Genomic DNA, 20952 nt, shown 5'->3' with positions numbered 1-20952 from the left:
CCCCACTTCATTCCTTCCAGACCCTACCGCACCCTCACCTCTAAGCAAAGGGCCTGAACCCCATTAAACCACGAACCCAAACCACACCATGAGCCCCAATTAACCACAGCACGGCCCCAATTAACCACAGCACAACCCCAACCCACAGCATAATCCCTCCCATAGCCCCCCCCCGGTGACTCAGCCCCGCCGCAGCTCTTTGAGGTCCCTCCGCTATCGCTCACATCTCCCAACAGAGGAAGTTTCGTTGTTTGACGGCGGCACGAAGCCGCCACCAAACCCACAACACCCTGGGGGGGGGCAGAAAATCCCCCCCCATGGGTCACTATGGGGTGGGGGGGTTGGGGTGTCCATAGGTGAAGGGGAGGGGTCTTGGGGTCCCTGTACCTATTGGGTTGCCCCATATGGGAGATGCTGGCTACAGCCCCGGGGTTTATTCATTAGGTCAATGCTGTTAACATGGCAACCCCTTCTGCTTTAATAACAGTCATGTTCCATGGGATCGGGATCTCCATCAAACCAAAGAGGCAAAAACCCCCACCCCAAACCCCCCCCAAAATCCCAACCCAGATCCCACCCCCTCCATCATGATCCCACCCCTCCATCAGGATCCCACCCATCACCATGGGGCCGACAGCACCAAACCAACAGCACAAGGGTGGGGGGCAACCCCAAAACCCCCATCAGACAAGAGGTCAACATAGGGACCCCCACCCAATTCAATGCCCCTTTTTCCCCTTTTTCCTCTTCTTTTCCCCTTCTGCCTCCTCAGCCGCTCGCTTCTCCTCCTTCAGCTCCTTGTACCTCCATTTGGGTGGCTGTAGCAGCCCCTTGTCTCGGACACGGGGTCTCCTCTCCCTCCCACCTGCTGGAGGAGAGCTGGCTTTGCTCAGCTTGATCCTGGGCACTCGCTCCCCGGGGAAGATGCAGTTGGCACGGAGCAGCCGGGGGAGGAAGCCCAGGAGATGGTGACGGTGTGGTGTCATCTCCGGTATCGCTTGGTCCAACGCAACTTGGCCATTGCCAACATGTTGGCCATACCCTTCCAGTTGGCCATGACCTTCCAGTTGGCCATGTCCTTCCAGTTGGCCTTGCCTTTCCAGTTGGCCATGCCCCACCAGTTGGCCATTGCATGATGCTGTCCCAGTGCCCGGCCCTTGTAGGATCTCCGCCACCGATAGCCTCCTCTTGCCCACTTCGGGTGGGCTATCGGGGCAGATGGTTCTGCAGGCAGTGCTCACAAAGGGGCTGGCTAAGGAGGTGGTCATCCTCACCATGTGGTCCAACACGCCGTCCTCCTCCGGGTCGCGGGGGATGCGGAAGGTGAAGATGGAGCGGATCTTCTCCGACAGCCGTTGGCTGAAGGATTTGGGGCTCAGGGCTTTGGCCACCAACCCGGCCAACGCCGGCCACTCGGGGAGGTAATGGGTGCCAAACTGCTCGGCTCGTGGGCGCCGGAGGAGGGTCCGGATGCGGACGGTGGTCTCGAAGCGGCCGGTGAAGGCGGCCCAATCTCTGGCTGTCTTCCCTTTGACGGGGTCCACAGCGTGCAGGTCGGCTCCTGGGGGGAGGAGGATGTGAGAAACGTCACCGTGGTGTCACCAAAGCATCAGTGCAGCAACAGCACGAGGATCCCACCCATCCCTCAAACCACCATGGAGCTCATGGGATGGTTGGGTTGGAAGGGACCTTAAAGATCCCAGAACCATGGGATGGTTGGGTTGGAAAGGTCCTAAAAGATCCCAGAACAATGGGATAGTTGGGTTGGAAAGGTCCTAAAAGATCCCAGAACCATGGGATGGTTGGGTTGGAAAGGTCCTAAAAGATCCCAGAAACATAGGATGGTTGAAAAGGTCCTTAAAGATCATGGAACCATGGGATGGTTGGGTTGGAAAGGTCCTCAAAGATCATGGAACCATGCGATAGTTATGTTGGAAAGGTCCTTAAAGGCCACAGAACCATGGGATGGCTGGGTTAGAAAGGTCCTAAAAGATCCCAGAACCATGGGATGGTTGGGTTGGAAGGGACCTTAATGATCATGGAACCATGGGATGGTTGTGTTTGGTGGGGCGAAGAGTCCTTAAAGATGTCAGAGCTGTTGAATCATAGAATGGGTTGGGTTGGAAGGGACCTAAAGATGATAGAACCATGGGATTGTTGGGTTGGAAAGGTCCTAAAAGATCCCAGAAACATGGGATGGTTGAAAAGGTCTTTAAAGACCACAGAACCATGGGATAATCGAGTTGGAAAGGTCCTTAAAGGCCACAGAACCATGGGATGGCTGTGTTTGGGTTGGAAAGGCCCTTAGAGATGAAAGAACCATGGAATCATAGAACACCTTGGATTGGAAACAGCACCGCAAAACGGGTTGGAAAGGTCCTTTCAGCCCCTCACCACATCATCCATCCCAGGGGCCCCATCCACAGCCCTGAGCACCCCAAGGATGGGGCACCCACCCCCTGTGTTGCCCCCCATGCCCCTCACCTGCCATCAGCAGCGCGGTGACGCAGTCGTGTCGTCCCTGCACCGCTGCCTTCATCAGCGCCGTCAGCCCGCGGGCATCGCGCCGCTCCACATCCAACGCCGGGAAGTAATTAAGGAGGTAATTAACGATGGTGATGTGCCCTTAGAAGCAGAGAAAAAGCCTTTTTTGTGGTTAATGAAGGATCCTTGGGGGTAGAGGGGGGTTTGTGGTGCCCACCTGCCTGTGCCGCCATCATCAGCGCCGTGTTGCCCTCGTTGTCCTGCTGGTTGACGTCCATGTAGGGGCAGTGCTGCAGGAGGGGCACGATGTCCACGAAGCCCTGACAGCAGGCGACCATCAGCCCGTTCTGTTTGGGGGCAGCACCGTGTTCAGGACCCCCAACCCACACCCTGAACCCAAAGAGGGGGAGTTTCTGCCCCCATGGATCCATCCAGCCCCACTGAATGGTGCCAGGGGGATCCCCCATGACTCTGCCATCCCATCCTGCCCACTCCTGCATCCTTTGGGATCTGCCCATTCCCCATTGACAGAGTAGGGCAGGAAGGGGAATTTCTGCCCCACTGATCCATGTAACCCTATTGCATGGTGACCAGGAGACCCCCATGGCTCTGCCATCTCCTCCCTCCTATCCCCCCAAGTTCTGCCCCATGGCTTTATACAACCCCTGGGGACCCCGATGGCTCTGCCATGTCTTCCCTCCTGCCCCCATGTTCTGCCCCACGGACACAGGCAAACCCTGGAGACCCCAACCCCAAATAGCTTTGCCACCTCATCCCTCTTGCCCCATTCTGCCCCATGAGCCAACCCCCCATTGTTCTACCATCCCTTCCCTCCTACCCCCCCAATTCTCTCCCACAGACCCATCCCAGGAGACCCCAACCCCCCATTGCTCTACCTCCCTCCTTCCCCCCAAGTTCCACCCTATAGACCCATGCCATCCCAAGAGACCCCAACCCCCCATAGCTCTACCATCCTACCCCCCTCAGTTCTCCCCTATAGACCCATGCCATCCCAAGAGACCCCAACCCCCCATAGCTCTACCATCCTACCCCCCTCAATTCTCCCCCATAGACCCATGCCATGCGAGGAGACCCCAACCCCCCATTGCTCTGCCATCCCTTCTGCCCCCCAAGCTCCACCCTATAGACCCATGCAGACCCCAGAGACCCCCCTGAGCTCTGAGATCCCCCCTCCTGCTCCAGCATCCTCCAGGCCCCCCTTGGACCCCCTACTCACCCTGCCATTGATATCCAGCTCTGTGGCCTCCCCCCTTCCCACCCCACAGCGCAGCCGTTCCCGCAGCAGCTGGGCATCGTTGCGCAGGCAGCACTGATAGAGACTCAGCTCCCCCGACCCCCCAACCCCACATGGGGGCTCTGAGGGGGGGTAGATGGAGTCGTCGGAGCAGATGCTGCTGCTGTCGGAGGGTTCGGACCCATCTTCATCCTCCTCTTCCTCATAGTACAGCTCGGGGTCGGAGGATGAAGAGCTCTCTGCTCTGCTGTGCTCATCGGTCATCGGGGCCAGGGGGGATCCGGGGCTCAGTGCAGTCTGTATGGGCACAGAGTGTGGGGATGGGGGGAGAAGGGTTATAAACTGACCCCACTGTGGGGATCGGGGGCATGAGATGGGCAGAGAGTGGGGCAAAAACTCAACCCCATAGCAGCCCTGTGTGGGGCTGCAGTGATCGGCTGCAAAGACCCTTCTGGGGGGCAGCTATAGGGCAGCAAACAGAGCTGCGCCCACAGCAGCTATAGGGCAGCTACAGGGCAAAGCTGCACTCATGGCAGCTGTAGGGCAGCTATAGGGCAGCACTGTACCCACGGCAGCTGTAGGGCAGCTATAGGGCAGAGCTGCACCCATGGCAGCTATGGGGCAGCTATAGGGCAGCGCTGTACCCACGGCAGCTGTAGGGCAGCTATAGTTCCCTTTAACCCCCCCACCCCTCCCCATAGCCCCCAATGGGGCTCACAGCCTCACCTGGAGTCGCTCCCACCGTCAGCTCCGCTTCCTCGTGGGTTACAGACCATTTTCCTGCTCCCACTGGGGTCAAACCCCCCCGTGTGACTTTGGGGGCAGCGGGACCCTCCCCACGACCCCCAACCCCCCCCTCCCCCTTAAAGGTGGGGTGTCCTGGATGTGCTGAATCCTTTTCACCCCCAGGCTCTGATTGCAGCTCAGCTCAGCTGCTCTGGATCCTTTAATTCCACCTGTTGCCAAAAATGGCTCCGTCCGTTTTGAGACGGATCAGGGCAGGATTTAACGGGCTGAGCTGCACGATCCGGGCCTGGGGGGGGGGGGGGGATAACAAGGGGGGGGAGGGTCACATCACAGTGTTGCTCCATTACCCCCCCCTCTCCCTTATAACATCCCTCCACGTGGATTCGCTGCTGGGTTCCACCTGTGCAGGCGATGCATTCCTGCCTTGTGATGCTGGAGCTAATGATGAAGTTGTGCTAATTAAGCTAATGCAGGTGTGCTAATTAAGCTCCTGTAAGCCCGTCGGAGCCGTTCGTGCAGCCCACCGCCCTCTGCAGCTGCAAAGCTCCGATCTGTGGGGCTGCAAGAGATGCAAGGGGTTGAAGGAGATGCAAGGACCTGGAACCCCCCCAACCCCCCTGAGTTCTGGGTCCTTTATGGCTCTTCCAGGACCCGGACCCCAAATAATCCCCTACTGGCTTCCGTGCTCCTGTAACGTCCCCATATCCCTTCCAGGACCCAGACCCCCAAACCTCCCCTAAATACAGCATCCCCGAAGTGTCCCCATTATCCCTTCCAGGACATGGAACCCCCCCAACCTCCCTGAATTCCATGTCCCTATAGAGCCCCTGTGACCCTTCCAGGACCCAGACCCCAAATAATCCCCTACTGGGTCCCATGCTCCTCAAAACGTCCCCATATCCCTTCCAGGACCCAGACCCCCAAGTTCAACGTCCCCTCATTGCCCCCATTATCCCTTCCAGGACCCAGAACCCCCCAACCCTGCTGTTCCCCCCCCCCGGGAGGTGCTGGATCCTATTGAGGCTTATGGGGTCAGCGGGGATGGCTGAGCCGGCCGTGTGAGGACGGGCCCCCCCCCCCCAAATCCGGCCGCGGGGGCGCTCATGGACGCCTGCAGTTCCACCCTCTGCCACCAGGGGGCGCTGGAGAGAACGGGACGGGAGGAGGGGGATATTGGGGGGGGGGGGGGCTGATGTTATCACTGCGATGGGATGGACCCAGGTGTGATAACAGCCCCCCCCCAGGCTGATAACACATCCAAGGTGTGATAACCCCCCCAAGCATGTAGGAACATCCCCTACATGTGATAACATCCCCCCCCCATGTGATAGCAACCCCCCCACTTGATAACATCCCCCCCCCCATGTGATAACACCCCCCCATGTGATAACAACCCCCCCCATGTGATAACAACCCCCCCCATGTGATAACAACCCCCCCCCATGTGATAACAACCCCCCCCATGTGATGGCATCCCCCCCATGTGATAACAACCCCCCCATGTGATAACATCCCCCCATGTGATAACAACCCCCCCCATGTGATAACAACCCCCCCCATGTGATAACATCCCCCCCATGTGATTACAACCCCCCCATGTTATAACAACCCCCCCCCATGTGATAACATCCCCCCCATGTGATAACGTCCCCCCCATGTTATAACAACCCCCCCCATATGATACCAACCCCCCCATGTGATATCACCCCCCCATGTGATAACAACCCCCCCCATGTTATAACATCCCCCCCCATGTGATAACATTCCCCCCCCCATGTGATCCAACTCCCCCCAGCCCCGAACGTAGCGGCGCTTCTAATTCAATTACAGCAGCACGGATCAATTTCAATCCCCCCCCCCTCCCCCCTTCCCCTATTTGCAATGGGGGGGGGGGGTAAAGCATCGCCCATATGGGAGCATGGATGAGGGTCTCTCCTTCCAACCCCCCCCTCTATCTCCGCCCCCCCCCCCCCCCCCATTGGTAGTAATTGCATTTTGGGGCCGCAGATGGTGCCGGCTCCGGATCGGGGCTGTAAAGAAGATGGATGGATGGTGGGGGGGGGCCTGAGCACCCCTTCGCTGCCAGCGCTGTGTGTGGTGCCCCATAGGGGCTGTGTGGTGCCCCATAGGGGATGTGGGGTGCCCCATAGGAGATGTGTGGTGCCCCATAGGGGCTGTGGGGTTCAGTGCTTTGGGGTCCAGCTGGGCACTGGGGGGCGGGGGGAGGCAGCACTGGTGTCCCCCCACCCCATTCCCAGCCTTGATATCCCATTACTCCCATTGATATCCCATTACTCCCAGTTCATAGACCTCATTCCCAGCCCACGTTCCCTACTCCCAATCCACGTCCCCTAATCCCAGCCCATGAGCCCTATTCCCAGCTCAAATCCCCTAATTCGAACCCACAATCCCAGCCCACGTTCCCTGTTCCCATCCTATATTCCCCAATCCCAACCCATCTTCCCCAATACCAGCCCACACCCCTTATTCCCACCCCACATCCCCTATTCCCACCCCATGCCCCTATTCCCACCCTATATCCCCTATTCCCACCCCACACCCCTTATTCCCACCCCATACCCCATATTCCCACCCTACATCCCCTATTCCTACCCTATATCCCCTTATTCCCACCCCATGCCCCTATTCCCACCCTATATCCCCTATTCCCACCTCACACCCCTTATTCCCACCCCATACCCCATATTCCCACCCTACATCCCCTATTCCTACCCTATATCCCCTTATTCCCACCCTATATCCCCTATTCCCACTCCATGCCCCCTATTCCCACCCCACATCCCCTATTCCTACCCTATATCCCCTATTCCCACCCTATATCCCCTATTCCCACCCCACACCCCTTATTCCCACCCCATACCCCATATTCCCACCCCACATTCCCTATTCCCACCCTATATCCCCTTATTCCCACCCTATATCCCCTATTCCCACCCTATATCCCCTATTCCCACCCCACATCCCCTATTCCTACCCTATATCCCCTATTCCCACCCCACATCCCCTATTCCTACCCTATATCCCCTATTCCCACCCTATATCCCCTATTCCCACCCCACGTCCCCTATTCCCACCCTATATACCCTTATTCCCACCCCACGTCCCCTATTCCCACCCCACATACCCTATTCCCACCCTATATCCCTTATTCCCAGCCTTAATCCCACCCCATCCTTACTGCTTTATTCCTAACCCCCATTTCCAGCTCGGGATGCTCCCATCCCAACAGCAATGGGACCCAGCAAAGAGAAAGAGGGTCCGGGATGTCCCCAAACCGGGATGTCCCCAAACCAGGACGTCACCCTGAGCAGAGGATGGATCCATGGCAGCACTGAGTGGTGACACCCCCACCCCATAGATGATGGATGGGAGCAGCAGAGCAGCTGTGCCCACTGCTGGAGGACTGTCGTGTGTGTCCCCCCCCACCCCGACCCCATTTGTCACCCTCCCCTCCGCCTCCTGCCAGCATCCCATACCCAGAGCTTCGTTAACTCTTTCCTTCGTTAACCCATTGGGGACCCCTTCTGCTCCCCCCATGAGGAGTGATGGAGGATCCCCTGCTCACCCTACTATGGGGTTTCCCCTTTGCTTTGGGGTTGGATTGGGGATGGGGGATCCCAACCCCTTTGCACTGGGGTCAGATATGGGATGGAGGATCCCGTGCTCACCCTACTATGGGATTTCCCCTTTGTTTTGGGGTTGGATTGGGGATGGGGGATCCCAACCCCTTTGCACTGGGGTCAGATATGGGATGGAGGATCCCAATGCTCCCTGCTTACCCTATTATGGGGTTTCCCCTTTGCATTAGGGTCAGATATGGGATGGAGGATCCCTGTACTTCCTGCTCACCCTACTATGGGATTTCCCCTTTGCTTTGGGGTTGTATTGGGGATGGAGGATCCCAACCCCTTTGCATTAGTATCAGATATGGGATGGAGGATCCCTGTACTTCCTGCTCACCCTACTATGGGATTTCCCCTTTGCTTTGGGGTTGGACTGGGGATGGGGGATCCCAACCCCTTTGCACTGGGGTCAGATATGGGATGGAGGATCCCGTGCTCACCCTACTATGGGATTTCCCCTTTGTTTTGGGGTTGTATTGGGGATGGATGATCCCAACCCCTTTGCATTAGGGTCAGATATGGGATGGAGGATCCCAATGCTCCCTGCTTACCCTATTATGGGGTTTCCCCTTTGCATTAGGGTCAGATATGGGATGGAGGATCCCTGTACTTCCTGCTCACCCTACTATGGGATTTCCCCTTTGCTTTGGGGTTGGATTGGGGATGGGGGATCCCAACACCTTTGCATTAGGGTCAGATATGGGATGGAGGATCCCCTGCTCACCTTACTATGGGGTTTCCCCTTTGCTTTGGGGTTGGATTGGGGATGGGGGATCCCAACCCCTTTGCACTGGGGTCAGATATGGAATGGAGGATCCCAATGCTCCCTGCTTACCCTATTATGGGGTTTCCCGATTGCATTAGGGTCAGATATGGGATGGAGGATCCCTGTACTTCCTGCTCACCCTACTATGGGGTTTCCCCTTTGCTTTGGGGTTGTATTGGGGATGGGGGATCCCAACACCTTTGCATTAGTATCAGATATGGGATGGAGGATCCCATTGCTTCCTGCTTACCCTATTATGGGGTTTCCCCTTTGCTTTGGGGTTGGACTGGGGATGGAAGATCCCAGTGCTCCCTGCTCACCCTACAATGGGATTTCCCCTTTGCATTAGGGTCAGATATGGGACGGAGGATCCCATTGCTCCCTGCTTACCCTATTATGGGGTTACCCCTTTGCTTTGGGGTTGGATTGGGGATGGGGGATCCCAACCCCTTTGCAATGGGGTCAGATATGAGATGGAGGATCCCCTGCTCACCCTACTATGGGGTTTCCCCTTTGCTTTGGGGTTGGATTGGGGATGGGGGATCCCAACCCCTTTGCACTGGGGTCAGATATGGGATTGAGGATCCCATTGCTCCCTGCTCCCCCTGTTATGGGGTTTCCCCTTTGCATTAGGGTCAGATATGGGATGGAGTATCCCTGTACTTCCTGCTCACCCTACTATGGGGTTTCCCCTTTGCTTTGGGGTTGTACTGGGGATGGAGGATCCCAACCCCTTTGCATTAGTATTAGATATGGGATGGAGGATCCCATTGTTCCCTGCTCCCCCTATTATGGGCTTTCCCCTTTGCTTTGGGGTTGGATTGGGGATGGAGGATCCCATTGCTCCCTGCTCACCCTACTATGGGGTTACCCCTTTGCTTTGGGGTTGGACTGGGGATGGAGGATCCCAGTGCTCCCTGCTCACCCTACTATGGGATTTCCCCTTTGCATTAGGGTCAGATATGGGATGGAGGATCCCATTGCTCCCTGCTCCCCCTGTTATGGGGTTACCCCTTTGCTTTGGGGTTGGATTGGGGATGGGGGATCCCAACACCTTTGCACTGGGGTCAGATATGGGATGGAAGATCCCAGTGCTCCCTGCTTACCATACTCTATGGGGTTTCCCATATCCAACCCCTTCCCTTTGGGGTTGGATATGGGATGGAGGAGCCGCGTTGCACTTCGGGGCGGTGTAACCCGACTCTCCCATTCCTGTCATGTTTTACATGGCCGGGCATGTGGTCCGATGGTGTTTGACCAACCTTTGCTTTCCCCCAAAGGAGGGGACGCAGGGGCCGCCGATTTATTGCGCCTCCGGAGAGCTGGGGAAAAGCAGATGCCTTTGGCTTAATCTGCCCCGTTGCCATGCAAACCCCCACCCCGCTTTGATGTCCCCCGTAAATGCTCCATGTGTTTCCAATAAACTCAGGTTTTATCGCTGGAGCTGTTAAAGGCAGAGCTGGGGAGGGGGGTCATCCATTGGATATAGGGGGGATGCTCAGGGTAACCCTTGTTCTGTTCCCTTCCCCATAGTGTCACCTCCCCATGGGGTCCCCTCTCTATGGTGCCCCCTCCCCATTGGGTCCCTTCCCCATGGGGGGTCACCTCTCTATGTGTATCCCCTCCCCATGAAGCCCCTTACCCATGGGATCCCCTCCTCATGGTGTCCCCTCCCCATAGGGGTTCACCTCTCTATGTGTATCCCCTCCCCATTGTGTACCCTACCCCTGGGATCCCCCCCTACGATGTCCCCTCCCCATGGTGACCCCTCCTCACTCTGTCACCTCTCTGCATGCATCCTAAACGCAGTGCAATGCTATATGGTGCTGCAGTGCTCTGTGCAGTGTCCCTTGGCTCTCTCTGTGCCCATTGGAGAGCAGACTTTGGGGTCTGGGGTAGGGGGCTGTGATTCTCCCCCCCACCCCCCATTCCCCCTTTGACTGAAGCTGATATACGCCGCAGGAGGAGTCAGCAGAGCTGGTATTCTTTATTTTGACAGCGCCATGAAAGTGTTATGTGGTCGCAACGCCCACCCCCCCCACTGCTCCACCCCCTCCGCCTTTATCAACCTGAAAGGACCCACGACCCTATTTATGACCCAACCCGAATGGGACGGCCCACAGGGAGAGCTGATTTATGGATGTGATACACAAAGACGGCCTGCAGGGATGTCTTCTTTTTGGGTGAAATTTCTGCTTTTTGCCCATTCTTAACAGCCTGTGGTGGGACCGTGAAGATCATAGAACCATCAGCTGGGATGTTTTTGGAGGGACTTTAAGGATCAGGGAACCATGGGATGGTTGGGGTTGGAAAGGTCCTTAAAGATCATGGAACCATGGAATGGTTGGGGTTGGAAAGGTCCTTAAAGATCATGGAACCATGGGATGGTTGGATTGGAAAGGTCCTTAAAGATCATGGAACCATAGGATGGTTGGGGTTGGAAAGGTCCTTAAAGATCATGGAACCATGGGATGGTTGGGGTTGGAAAGGTCCTTAAAGATCATGGAACCATGGGATGGTTGGAGTTGGAAAGGTCCTTAAAGGTCATGGAACCATGGGATGGTTGGGGTTGGAAAGGTCCTTAAAGGTCAGAGAACTACAGAATGGATTGGGTTGGAAGGGTCCTTACAGATCACAGAGCCATGGAATGAGTTGGGCTGGAGAATCACTGGATGGTTGGGTTGGAAGGGTCCTTTAAGATCATAGAACTATGGGATGGTTGGGTTGGAAAGGTCCTTAAAGGTCAGATAAGTACAGAATGGATTGGTAGGGTCCTTACAGGTGATGGAAGGGTCCTTTAAGATCATAGAACCATGGGATGGTTAGGTTGGAAGGGTCCTTAAAGGTCAGATAACTACAGAATGGATTGGGTTAGTAGCGTCCTTACAGATCATGGAAAGGTCCTTTAAGATCATAGAACTACAGAATGGATTGGGTTGGTAGGGTCCTTACAGATGATGGAAGGGTCCTTTAAGATCATAGAACTATGGGATGGTTGGGTTGGAAAGGTCCTTAAAGGTCAGATAACTACAGAATGGATTGGGTTGGTAGCGTCCTTACAGATGATGGAAAGGTCCTTTAAGATCATAGAACTACAGAATGGATTGGGTTGGTAGTGTCCTTACGGATGATGGAAGGGTCCTTTAAGATCATAGAACCATGGGATAGTTGGGTTGGAAAGGTCCTTACAGATCACAGAGCCACGGGATGGGTTGGGCTGGAGAATCACAGGATGGTTGGGTTGGAAGGGTCCTTAAAGTCCATTCAGTTCCAACTCAGCACATGGCTCTTCTATCAGTGTTTGCTCTTTTCCCACTGATGTAACAGCAGAACGGGCCACACAAGCGCTGCCGTTGTGCCTTTCTCCCCTGGTGTTATTGCTGACGACATCTGAAGTTGGAATGCAAAACGCCTTCGCTCCCAGCCGTGACACGTCGCTGCTTGAAGCAGCCCAGCAGGGTTCTGCTTTCCCTGTGTAATTACTGCCAGACCCCAAGCCATCCCCGAGCTCCCTGGGGATACACCGAGCTTTCCCTGCAGAGGGGATGGGCTGAGTGAGCAATTCCCAGTGCAAAACTTGCGGAAGGAACACAGCACGGACGGTTTCTCCTCTGCTGGTGAAAGGTTTGCTCGCACACTGCAGAGCTTTCTTCTATCTCAACCTATTTAATTCTTGTACGGAGGTCAGCCAGGGTGCAGGGTGCTGTAACCAGGGCGAGAAAAGCTCTTGACAAGAGCACCAGGGCTCTGCTTTGTGTCAAGTGCCAGCCCAGCACCTGCAGTGCTTCCCTTTGGTGTAGTGACAGCAGCGTGGCTGCAAGCGTCCGTCCTTCCATCTGATGCTTTGCTCACTCCCTTCTTCTTCCCTTTCCCTTTCTCTTTCCCTTTCCCTTCCCCTTCAACTTCCCAGTCCTCTTCCCCTTCTCATTTCCTTCCCCTTTCCCTTCCCTTCCCTTCCCTTCCCTTCCCTTCCCTTCCCTTCCCTTCCCTTCCCTTCCCTTCCCTTCCCTTCCCTTCCCTTCCCTTCCCTTCCCTTCCCTTCCCTTCCCTTCCCTTCCCTTCCCTTCCCTTCCCTTCCCTTCCCTTCCCTTCCCTTCCCTTCCCTTCCCTTCCCTTCCCTTCCCTTCCCTTCCCTTCCCCTTCCCCTTCCCCTTCCCCTTCCCCTTCCCCTTCCCCTTCCCCTTCCCCTTCCCCTTCCCCTTCCCCTTCCCCTTCCCCTTCCCCTTCCTCTTCCCCTTCCCCTTCCCCTTCCCCTTCCCCTTCCCCTTCCTCTTCCCCTTCCCCTTCCCCTTTCCCTTCCATTATGACACTGATGAACAAAAAGCACCAAACACGCACTTACACCCCTGTAGTCATTCACACTATTGATGCTTTGCCCTCCATTCCACCACCACCGGCTCCGCTCCAAATCCGCGTTACATCCAAAGAGTCTCAGAGTCTCCAGATTTGGTGCTTCACCCAAACTCAGTTATTTCCTGACTCCCGGGGTTCAGCAGCAGGATTGAAGTCCTGCTCTCCACCCAAAGTCCTGCAGAAAGTCAAGATCTTCCTCAATGGAGACGTTCAGAAGGTCCGTAACGATGCACGCGCAGAGTTCATGTTTCATTGCGCTTTGATTTATCATCCCTTGAGTTAATTATTGACCTTAGCTTTGCCTCGGTCAATATTTACCTCCCCAGCTCAATAAATCTCGACGTTCACCTCAACAGAAGTCAATATCTGCTTAGTGTTTATCTATTCCCTCAGTTGCTAATTTTGCTGAAAGCTTTTATTTATTCTCGTAGCGCGTGCTGCCTCGGCACACAGCATGGGGGATCAATCCTTCCCTTGGACAAAGCCTTGGCTCCTCCATGGTGCAACAAACCACAGGTGACGTCGGTGCCGACAAGGTCTCATCCAGTTGGCCAACATTCAGGCATTGGGTTTGGTGATGGGGCTGATGGCTTTGTTGGGATGATGGACAACAGGCTGTCCTACCACAGCTGAAAAGCAAAGACCCATAGTAGGATGCATTGGGCAGCCCCATAGTGGGATATGTTGGGCAGCCCCATAGAGAGACACGTCGGGCAGCCCCATGGTGGGATGTGTTGGGAAGCCCCATAGTGGGACATGTTGGGCAGCCCCATGGTGGAATATGTTGGGAAGCCCCATGGTGGGACATATTGGACAGCCCCATGGTGGGACACATTGGGCAGCCCCATGATGGGATGTGTTGAGCAGCCCCATGGTGGGATGTGTTGGGCAGCCCCATAGTGGGATACATTGGGCAGCCCCATAGTGGGACACATTGGGCAGCCTCATGATGGGACGTGTTGTGCAGCCCTATAGTGGGACGTGTTGAGCAGCCCCATGGTGGGACACAACATGCACCCCTATGGTGAGACATAGACCCTTCCATCCCCACGAGGAGCAGCGTGGGACGCCCTCCATCTCCACACTCCTGCCTCGAACTTTTAATATTTTAATTGAGTGAATTGACCTGGACTCGTCTATTGAACTCTGCCCGACCTCTTAAATAACAGGTCAAGGATTTAGCTTGGCGGCGCTGACCTCTTCCCTTATCTGCTAATACTGCTCCTCTCTCAATTAGCTGCCATCCCCCTGCCCTGATGCTGGGACCACTTGGCTGGCGTCAGCGTGGCTTCGTTCATGCACGAGTGGCCCCGAAATGGAGCTCATTGGGGCGGTCCCATCCGCAGCCCCTTCCTTAGGGACAGACCTGTTAGGGGACATGGGATGGGAGCACCCAAAGGATGCTCGGTCCTCTTTTGGATGGGGTGAAGTGATGCTGGGAGGGTCCCATTGTTGCTCCAGCACCACGCAATGTGCTCTGGATGGGTTTTTTCCCCGTTTCTGTGTGTTAAGAGGAACGTTGTGGCATCAGAGTGTCCACTGAGCCAGAGCCAAGTGACCACTTTGAGACATCCACATACAACCAATGGACCCCTCCCCAGCAAATAACCCACCTTAGGAAGGCGATTGCAGCTGTCAAAGTGACACTTTGGTGTCACAACAGGAGCAAAATCTGCACAGCAGCTGAAGCAACCCCTGCATGCACAGCTTCAATGCACGGAGAGCTTTGCACCTCCATGAGCCCCCATGTAGCATCAGGACCCCCCCATGACCCCACAGCCACGCAGCTCCCACGTGCATCTGCTCGATGCATTGCAGCAAGCATTGGCTCAGCACGCACTGGAAATGCAGCCCCATAAAACTCCTCCTGCTCCAATTTTATCTCGGCGGAGCCGCGGCTCGTGGTTACCCAGCCCTGCTAAATTAGCGCTGGGCTCCGCATTCCAGAGTATAAATATCTGCCATTGTAGTGCTGAGGAATGCGAGCGCGTTGGAGGCTAAAATTAAAGAGCAGGGAAGGAGGCAGCTCGGGTTACCAGAAACAAGACTCCATTGTGCTCCCATTGGGGCTTGGCTTGGTGCAGGGGGCTCTTCGTGCTTAGGAACGGCCTGGGTTCAATGCAAGGGGCAAAGGAGCTTTGGTTGTAATTTTGGGTAGATTTAATGGCCATTTCTTGGTTGCTTTAATTGCAGGTTTTTTTTGGGTTACGGAGCTGGAAGATGAGAGCTGCTCCCCACCCATTGCTTTGCAGGGGGGTATTTTCCAGGGTGGGGGGGGCTGTTCATCCATGCCCACATTGGGTGCTCCTCTCCCTTTCCCTTCTGGTCCCAGAGGGCAATAAATCAAAGCATCAAACCCCAAACAGAAACGAGCTGGGATGCACTGAAGCCATTGGCCGCCCCATATACACATATGTGGGTCTGCTTCTCCCCCTATGGGGGGACACAATACCCCAAAGCCCCTCTTTGCACAGAGGTATTTCTGCCCCCTGGGAGAAGTGGGGCAGGAGGAATCTGTGCCATTCCCTTCTTAAACCCCATGTCCTGCAAAGGGGTTGCAAACGGGTCAGGGTTGGGTTATACAGAAACAAACCCATCAGGAGAAGCTCTCCCCTTTTACTGCTGCAGATGGAGGCCAAAATGACCAACAGGGTTAGGAAGGAGACTTGGGATCACAGCAAGAATTGCAGCAGGAATAAAAAGAAGTCAGGTTTGCTCATTGCTTGCTGCTTTGCTCCCACATCGAGGTGAGATCTTTGCAAGGCTGAGCTCTGATTTGCAGCCCAGCCAATTGCACCGCGCAATCCCCATTGCTCCTTCCATCCCCTCTCATCATCCCTTTTTCTGCCCCAAAATAACACAGTGCAATGAATAGGAAGCAGCACCGAGCTCAGTTCCCAACTCCACACGATGCCACCCCGAATCCAACCCCCATTTCCAACACTCCTTGAGCTGCCGATGACCGCGTCCCCGCAGCGCGGAGCTGGGGGCAGCGCTGCCTTTAAGCACATCCAGATGTGGGCAATGGAGCTGTGAAAGTCCTTCTGTGCCTGCAATGGGGGGTGGAAGGGGGCACAGAGCCCAGAGGCGTCGCTCAGGGGCAGATCCCATAAATCAAGGTGACAATTTGGGGACCTCTCCCATCCCCCATCCACAACCCTCCAAATAGAATCACTGCCCGCTATTGCTAAGCAGATAAACCCCCTCCTCCCCAGGCTGTGTGTCCCCAAAGCAGGGCGAGAATTGCTCGTTAGGGAAATGAACCTCGTTAAGAACCCTCCTGTGCTCAGCCCCCCATTGCAGGGAGCAGCCGTGGGTGAGGATGCGGCAGCCGGGTGGGTCGTAAATCAGCACCTCTCTGTAATTTGATGGAACGTTAATAAATCAGACAAATGAAAATAGCTCGGTGCCTTGTAGGGCGTAAATCAGCCCCCAGCTCCTGCACGGAGCTCTAAAATCATTGGGAGATTGATGGTTGTCCTCCTCCGTCAGTGGGTTGGGGGCCTGGGAAGGTTTTTAATGACCTCTGTGATGTGATGCCCCCCTCCCCATTGGGGCAGAAGAGGTTCTGTGTACCCAGAGGTGGGCAGGGAGGGGGGGCATGGGGACCCTGCAGTGGGAGTGGGCAGGTTTTCCTCTTTATATAGGGGAGAAGGTGCCTTGATTGTGGGTGTGAGCTCAGAGGGATTGAGTCCTCCATTGGACTCTTCTGTCCCTTCTGCTGGTCCCAAGGTCTGTGCTGCAGCATCACCAGTACCACCAGTACCACCAGTAACACCAGTACCACCAGTACCACCAGTACCACCAGTACCACCAGTATCACCAGTATCACCAATACCACCAGTACCACCAGCTGCGGTGGTGGCTCTGCTTAAGGTCCCCTCAAGGCACAAAGGTGTTTTTCCCATCTGAGCACCAAAACTCACACCCTGTCCTTCCTATGGGCACTGGCATCGTTCTCTGCCTGCAATGGGACCCAGCCTGGATCCAGATCCCATAACTCATGTCACTGGCACAACCTGAATTCTCCAACTGCCTGCAAAGATGGGGTGGATGAGCAGCCCCCACCCCACGGACTCCTCTGCTATTGGGATTTCAGCTTTACAGGGTCCCTATCCCATTCCCTAGAGGGACAGAAACCCCATTCCCAAAGGGAACATAAGACATCCCAATGGGGAACCTAAACCCTGACCCCCATGGGATCTAAGATCCATCCCCAGAGGGGACCTAAGCACTGTCCCCAAATGAGACATAAGCCCCATCCCCAAAGGGAATCATCCCTGTCCCCTAATGTGGACCTAAATCCCATCCCCAAAGGGATTCATACATTCCCATGTATGCTCCGTCCCAAAGAGGACCAAAGCCCCCTCCCCAACATAAACCCCAGATCCCCAACAGGAACCCACCTCACCCACATGTGTGGGCTGAGCTGCAGGGCTTCCCATCCCCATCCCACCTCCAGTAGGAATTCCACCACCTCCCATCCCAAACACCCCACAAAGCAGAACGTGCTGCTCTTCCCAATCCCCCAACCCAACCGAGGGAGGGCATCCAACAACCAGAGCATTCCCCCCCCCCCAAAGCATCACCACTCTATGAACCATCACCCACCCAGCAGCAAACGCTGCCCATCACATGGCAGGGGCTGGGATTATCCCATCTTGTCACTAAACCCTCACGCGACCCCAGGAATGTCCCCTCCCTGTGGGAGCATAGAAACCCCCCAGTGTTCCGAAGCAAGGAGGTGTCAGCATGCATTTCTGCTGATGGTTTCTATCACTGATCAAACAGTAATTAAAGACTTTGGATGAGGAGCTCGTTTTTTAGGGGCATCCCAGGGAGTGATTAGTGAAAACAAACCGCCTGACCCCGCAGTTCCCATCCGGAGCTTCTGTGCTAATGAGGGGAGGTGGAGAAGGGCTGGAAATCAGGCATCCCATTTGATAAAGGGCAGTGAAACCCAAAGGGTGGCCAGACCCACTCGGTTGGTTGCTACAGCATTGGCTCCACTCTTCATTGCCCAGTGGTCCCATCTGTGGTTGGGTACCAAAAGCATTGGTTCCACTCTTCATTGCCCAATGGTTCCATCTGTGGTTGGGTACCAAAAGCATTGGCTCCACTCTTCATTGCCCAATGGTCCCATCTATGGTTGGGTACCAAAAGCATTGGTTCCACTCTTCATTGCCCAATGGTTCCATCTATGGTTGGGTACCAAAAGCATTGGATCCACTCTTCATTGCCCAATGGTTCCATCTATGGTTGGGTACCAAAAGCATTGGCTCCACTCTTCATTGCCCAATGGTCCCATCTGTGGTTGGGTACCGAAAGATGTTGGCTCCCACTCTTCATCACCCAAAGGATCCATGTGGGGTTGGGTACCAAAAACCATTGACTCCCACCTTGCATCTCCCAAAGGTCCCATCCATGGTTGGGTGCCATTAAACCTCAGCTCCTCAGTTCTGATGTGATGGGGGTTCTGCCCTGATATGGGATCTGACCTCATGTGGGATGTGATCTGATGGAGGTTCTGATCTGATGGGGGATCTAACATGATGGAGGTTCTGATTTGATGGGGGATCTAACATGATGGATGTTCTGATTTGATGGAGGTTCTGATGTGATGTGGGACCTGACCTGATGTGGGATCTGATCTGATGGGGCTTCTGACCTTATGGGGGATCTGATGGATGGAGGTTCTGACCTGATGGGGGTTCTGATTTGATGGGGGATCTGATTTGATGGGGGTTCTGCCCTGATTTGGGATCTGATCTCATGTGGGATCTGATCTGATGAAGGTTTTGATCTGATGGGGGTTCTGATTTTATGTGGGTTCTGACCTGTTGTGGGATCTGACCTGATGGTGGTTCTGACCTTATGGGGGATCAGATCTGATGGGGTCCCTTCTTAAGACATCTCCCTCCTATCCCCCATGGAAAGTCAATGGGAAGCACTGGTGCCCATATAGACCCCAATATAGGAAGAGTGGGGGAAAGAAACCCTTTTGGGTCACCGAGCGGCTGCAGCAAGAAGCAGCTCCAGAACCTTTCCCTGCTGTGCTGAACCGGAGCGGGATGAAGGGAGAAAAGAACAAGAAAAGAAGGATTTGTTGGGGACGCAAAGGAGCGGAATGAAGAGGATGGGAGGTGGGAGCAAAGAGGAGCAGCGAGCTGCCACAGCTCGTTTCCGCTGCAGAATGGCAAAGCCCCAATTAGTGCTTTATGTCGGCCCTCCTGCAGCTGCCCCGCAGGGTCCTGGCCCATAGTGGTGCCCCATTGCCTCCCCATCCCTCAGTGCACAGCGTTCTGCTCGTCCCCCCGGGGGGAAGAAACAATCCCAGTAATTGGTCGGGTTGGGGTTGTGCTTTGTCAGCGATATTCCCATGCATGGGTTGCAAACGGGGAAAAGAAATAATTCCCGTAAGGGGTTTGCAAATGGGATGAGCAACATTCCCAGGGCATGGGTTGCAAAAGGGGGGAAGCAGTATTCCTGTGCATGGGTTGCAAATGGAGCAGGCAGTGCTCCCATGCAAGGATTGCAAAAGGGCTGAGCAATGTTCCCATGCATGGGTTGCAAAAGGGGTGGGCAGTATTCCCATGCATGGATTGCAGATGGAGCAGGCAATGCTCCCATGCACGGATTGCAAATGGAATAGGCAGTGCTCCCATGCATGGATTGCAAAAGGTATAAGCAATATTTCCATGCATGGATTGCAAATGGAGCAGGCAATGCTCCCATGCACGGATTGCAAAAGGTGTGAGCAATATTTCCATGCATGGGTTGCAAAAGAGCTGAGCAATATTTCCATGCATGGATTGCAAAAGGGCTGAGCAATATCCCCATACACAGACTGCAGATGGAGCAGGCAATGCTCCCATGCATGGACTGCAAAAGGGGATAAGCAATAATCCCTTGCACAGATTGCAAAAAGGCATAAGCAACATTCCCAGGCATGGACTGCAAAGGGGGGAAGCAGTATTCCCATGCATGGGTTGCAAGTGGAACAGACAATGCTCCCATGCATGGGTTGCAAATGGAGCAGGCAATGCTCCCATGCATGGGTTGCAAATAGAGCAGGCAATGCTCCCATGCATGGATTGCAAAAGGGTTGAGCAATATCCCCATGCACAGACTGCAAACAAATAGAACAGGCAATATTCCCATGCATGGGTTGCAAATGGGATAAGCAATACCCCCATATGAGTATTGCAAACAGGATAAGCAACACCCCCATATTGCAAAGGGGATGAGCAGCATTGCAGTGCATGGATTGCAATGGAGCAGCAGCACGTGAGCTGCATGCAGGGAGATGCAGCTGCATCCCCAATGGCTGCTGCTCCCTGAGGGATTCAAGGCTGCCTCCATGCAGGGGGAATTAGGGCCGTAATGTGATTACAGCAGGGAAGGTCCTGATCTGGTTCGATACAATGGAACTGGGGCTGTGTAGTGAATGAGAGGCGGCTGCTGGGTGTTCTCGCTGCAAAATGACCTTAAAAAAGGTGGATTTTGGGGTCTGGAGGAGCTCTCCCATCACCCCATGCAATGCAGTGGGGCGGATAATGCCTTAATAAAGGGTTGTCTGCTCGACGCCTCCCGCTGCCACAGCATCCTTGGGGGCAACTGTTTGATTTGGGCCTGGTAAAGTAATAGTAGGAAAGTATGTCAGGTATTTGGGATCCCTCTCGGTGCAGCTCAGCAGCTGAGCA

At 54.9% G+C, this 20952-nt stretch overlaps 1 protein-coding gene and 2 long non-coding RNA genes across 4 annotated transcripts; 1 reads left to right on the top strand and 2 right to left on the bottom strand.

Annotated features, from left to right (window-relative positions):
• Positions 1 to 601: 601 nt before the first annotated feature.
• ANKRD33 (ankyrin repeat domain 33) lies at positions 602 to 4550 on the bottom strand. Its single transcript, XM_015886811.3, has 5 exons — positions 4466 to 4550; positions 3722 to 4036; positions 2702 to 2831; positions 2485 to 2625; positions 602 to 1561 (listed from the first exon to the last, which is right to left on the bottom strand). The coding sequence occupies exons 2-5, from the start codon at positions 4001 to 4003 to the stop codon at positions 720 to 722; spliced, it is 1395 nt and encodes a 464-aa protein (XP_015742297.2). The 5' UTR covers positions 4004 to 4036; positions 4466 to 4550; the 3' UTR covers positions 602 to 719.
• A 1825-nt stretch (positions 4551 to 6375) lies between these two features.
• LOC146751563 (uncharacterized) lies at positions 6376 to 12712 on the top strand. Of its 2 annotated transcripts, none has more exons than XR_014941377.1 (2): positions 6376 to 11576; positions 11723 to 12712. It is a non-coding gene; the product is annotated as an uncharacterized LOC146751563 (long non-coding RNA). The 2 variants fall into 2 exon arrangements; XR_014941376.1 differs by having other exon boundaries at positions 6376 to 11619.
• Positions 10858 to 13831, bottom strand: LOC146751562 (uncharacterized). Its single transcript, XR_014941378.1, has 2 exons — positions 13239 to 13831; positions 10858 to 12599 (listed from the first exon to the last, which is right to left on the bottom strand). It is a non-coding gene; the product is annotated as an uncharacterized LOC146751562 (long non-coding RNA).
• Between the last annotated feature and the right edge of the window lie 7121 nt (positions 13832 to 20952).

This window comes from Coturnix japonica, unplaced genomic scaffold (genome assembly GCF_054131305.1).
Source record: "Coturnix japonica strain WE unplaced genomic scaffold, WE-NBRP24 Scf075, whole genome shotgun sequence".
In the NCBI taxonomy this organism is placed as follows: Eukaryota; Metazoa; Chordata; class Aves; order Galliformes; family Phasianidae; genus Coturnix; species Coturnix japonica.
This window is presented reverse-complemented; position numbering and strand designations above follow the sequence as displayed.

Bases quoted from the DNA above. Each gene is read 5' to 3' on its own strand.
- ANKRD33 (XM_015886811.3), bottom strand. From the start codon at position 4,003: ATGACCGATGAGCACAGCAGAGCAGAGAGCTCTTCATCCTCCGACCCC. The intron at 2,626-2,701 runs GTGGGCACCACA...TCTGCTTCTAAG, and splicing joins GATGATGGCGGCACAGGCAG to GGCACATCACCATCGTTAAT. The intron at 1,562-2,484 runs GTGAGGGGCATG...TCCTCCCCCCAG, and splicing joins CACCGCGCTGCTGATGGCAG to GAGCCGACCTGCACGCTGTG.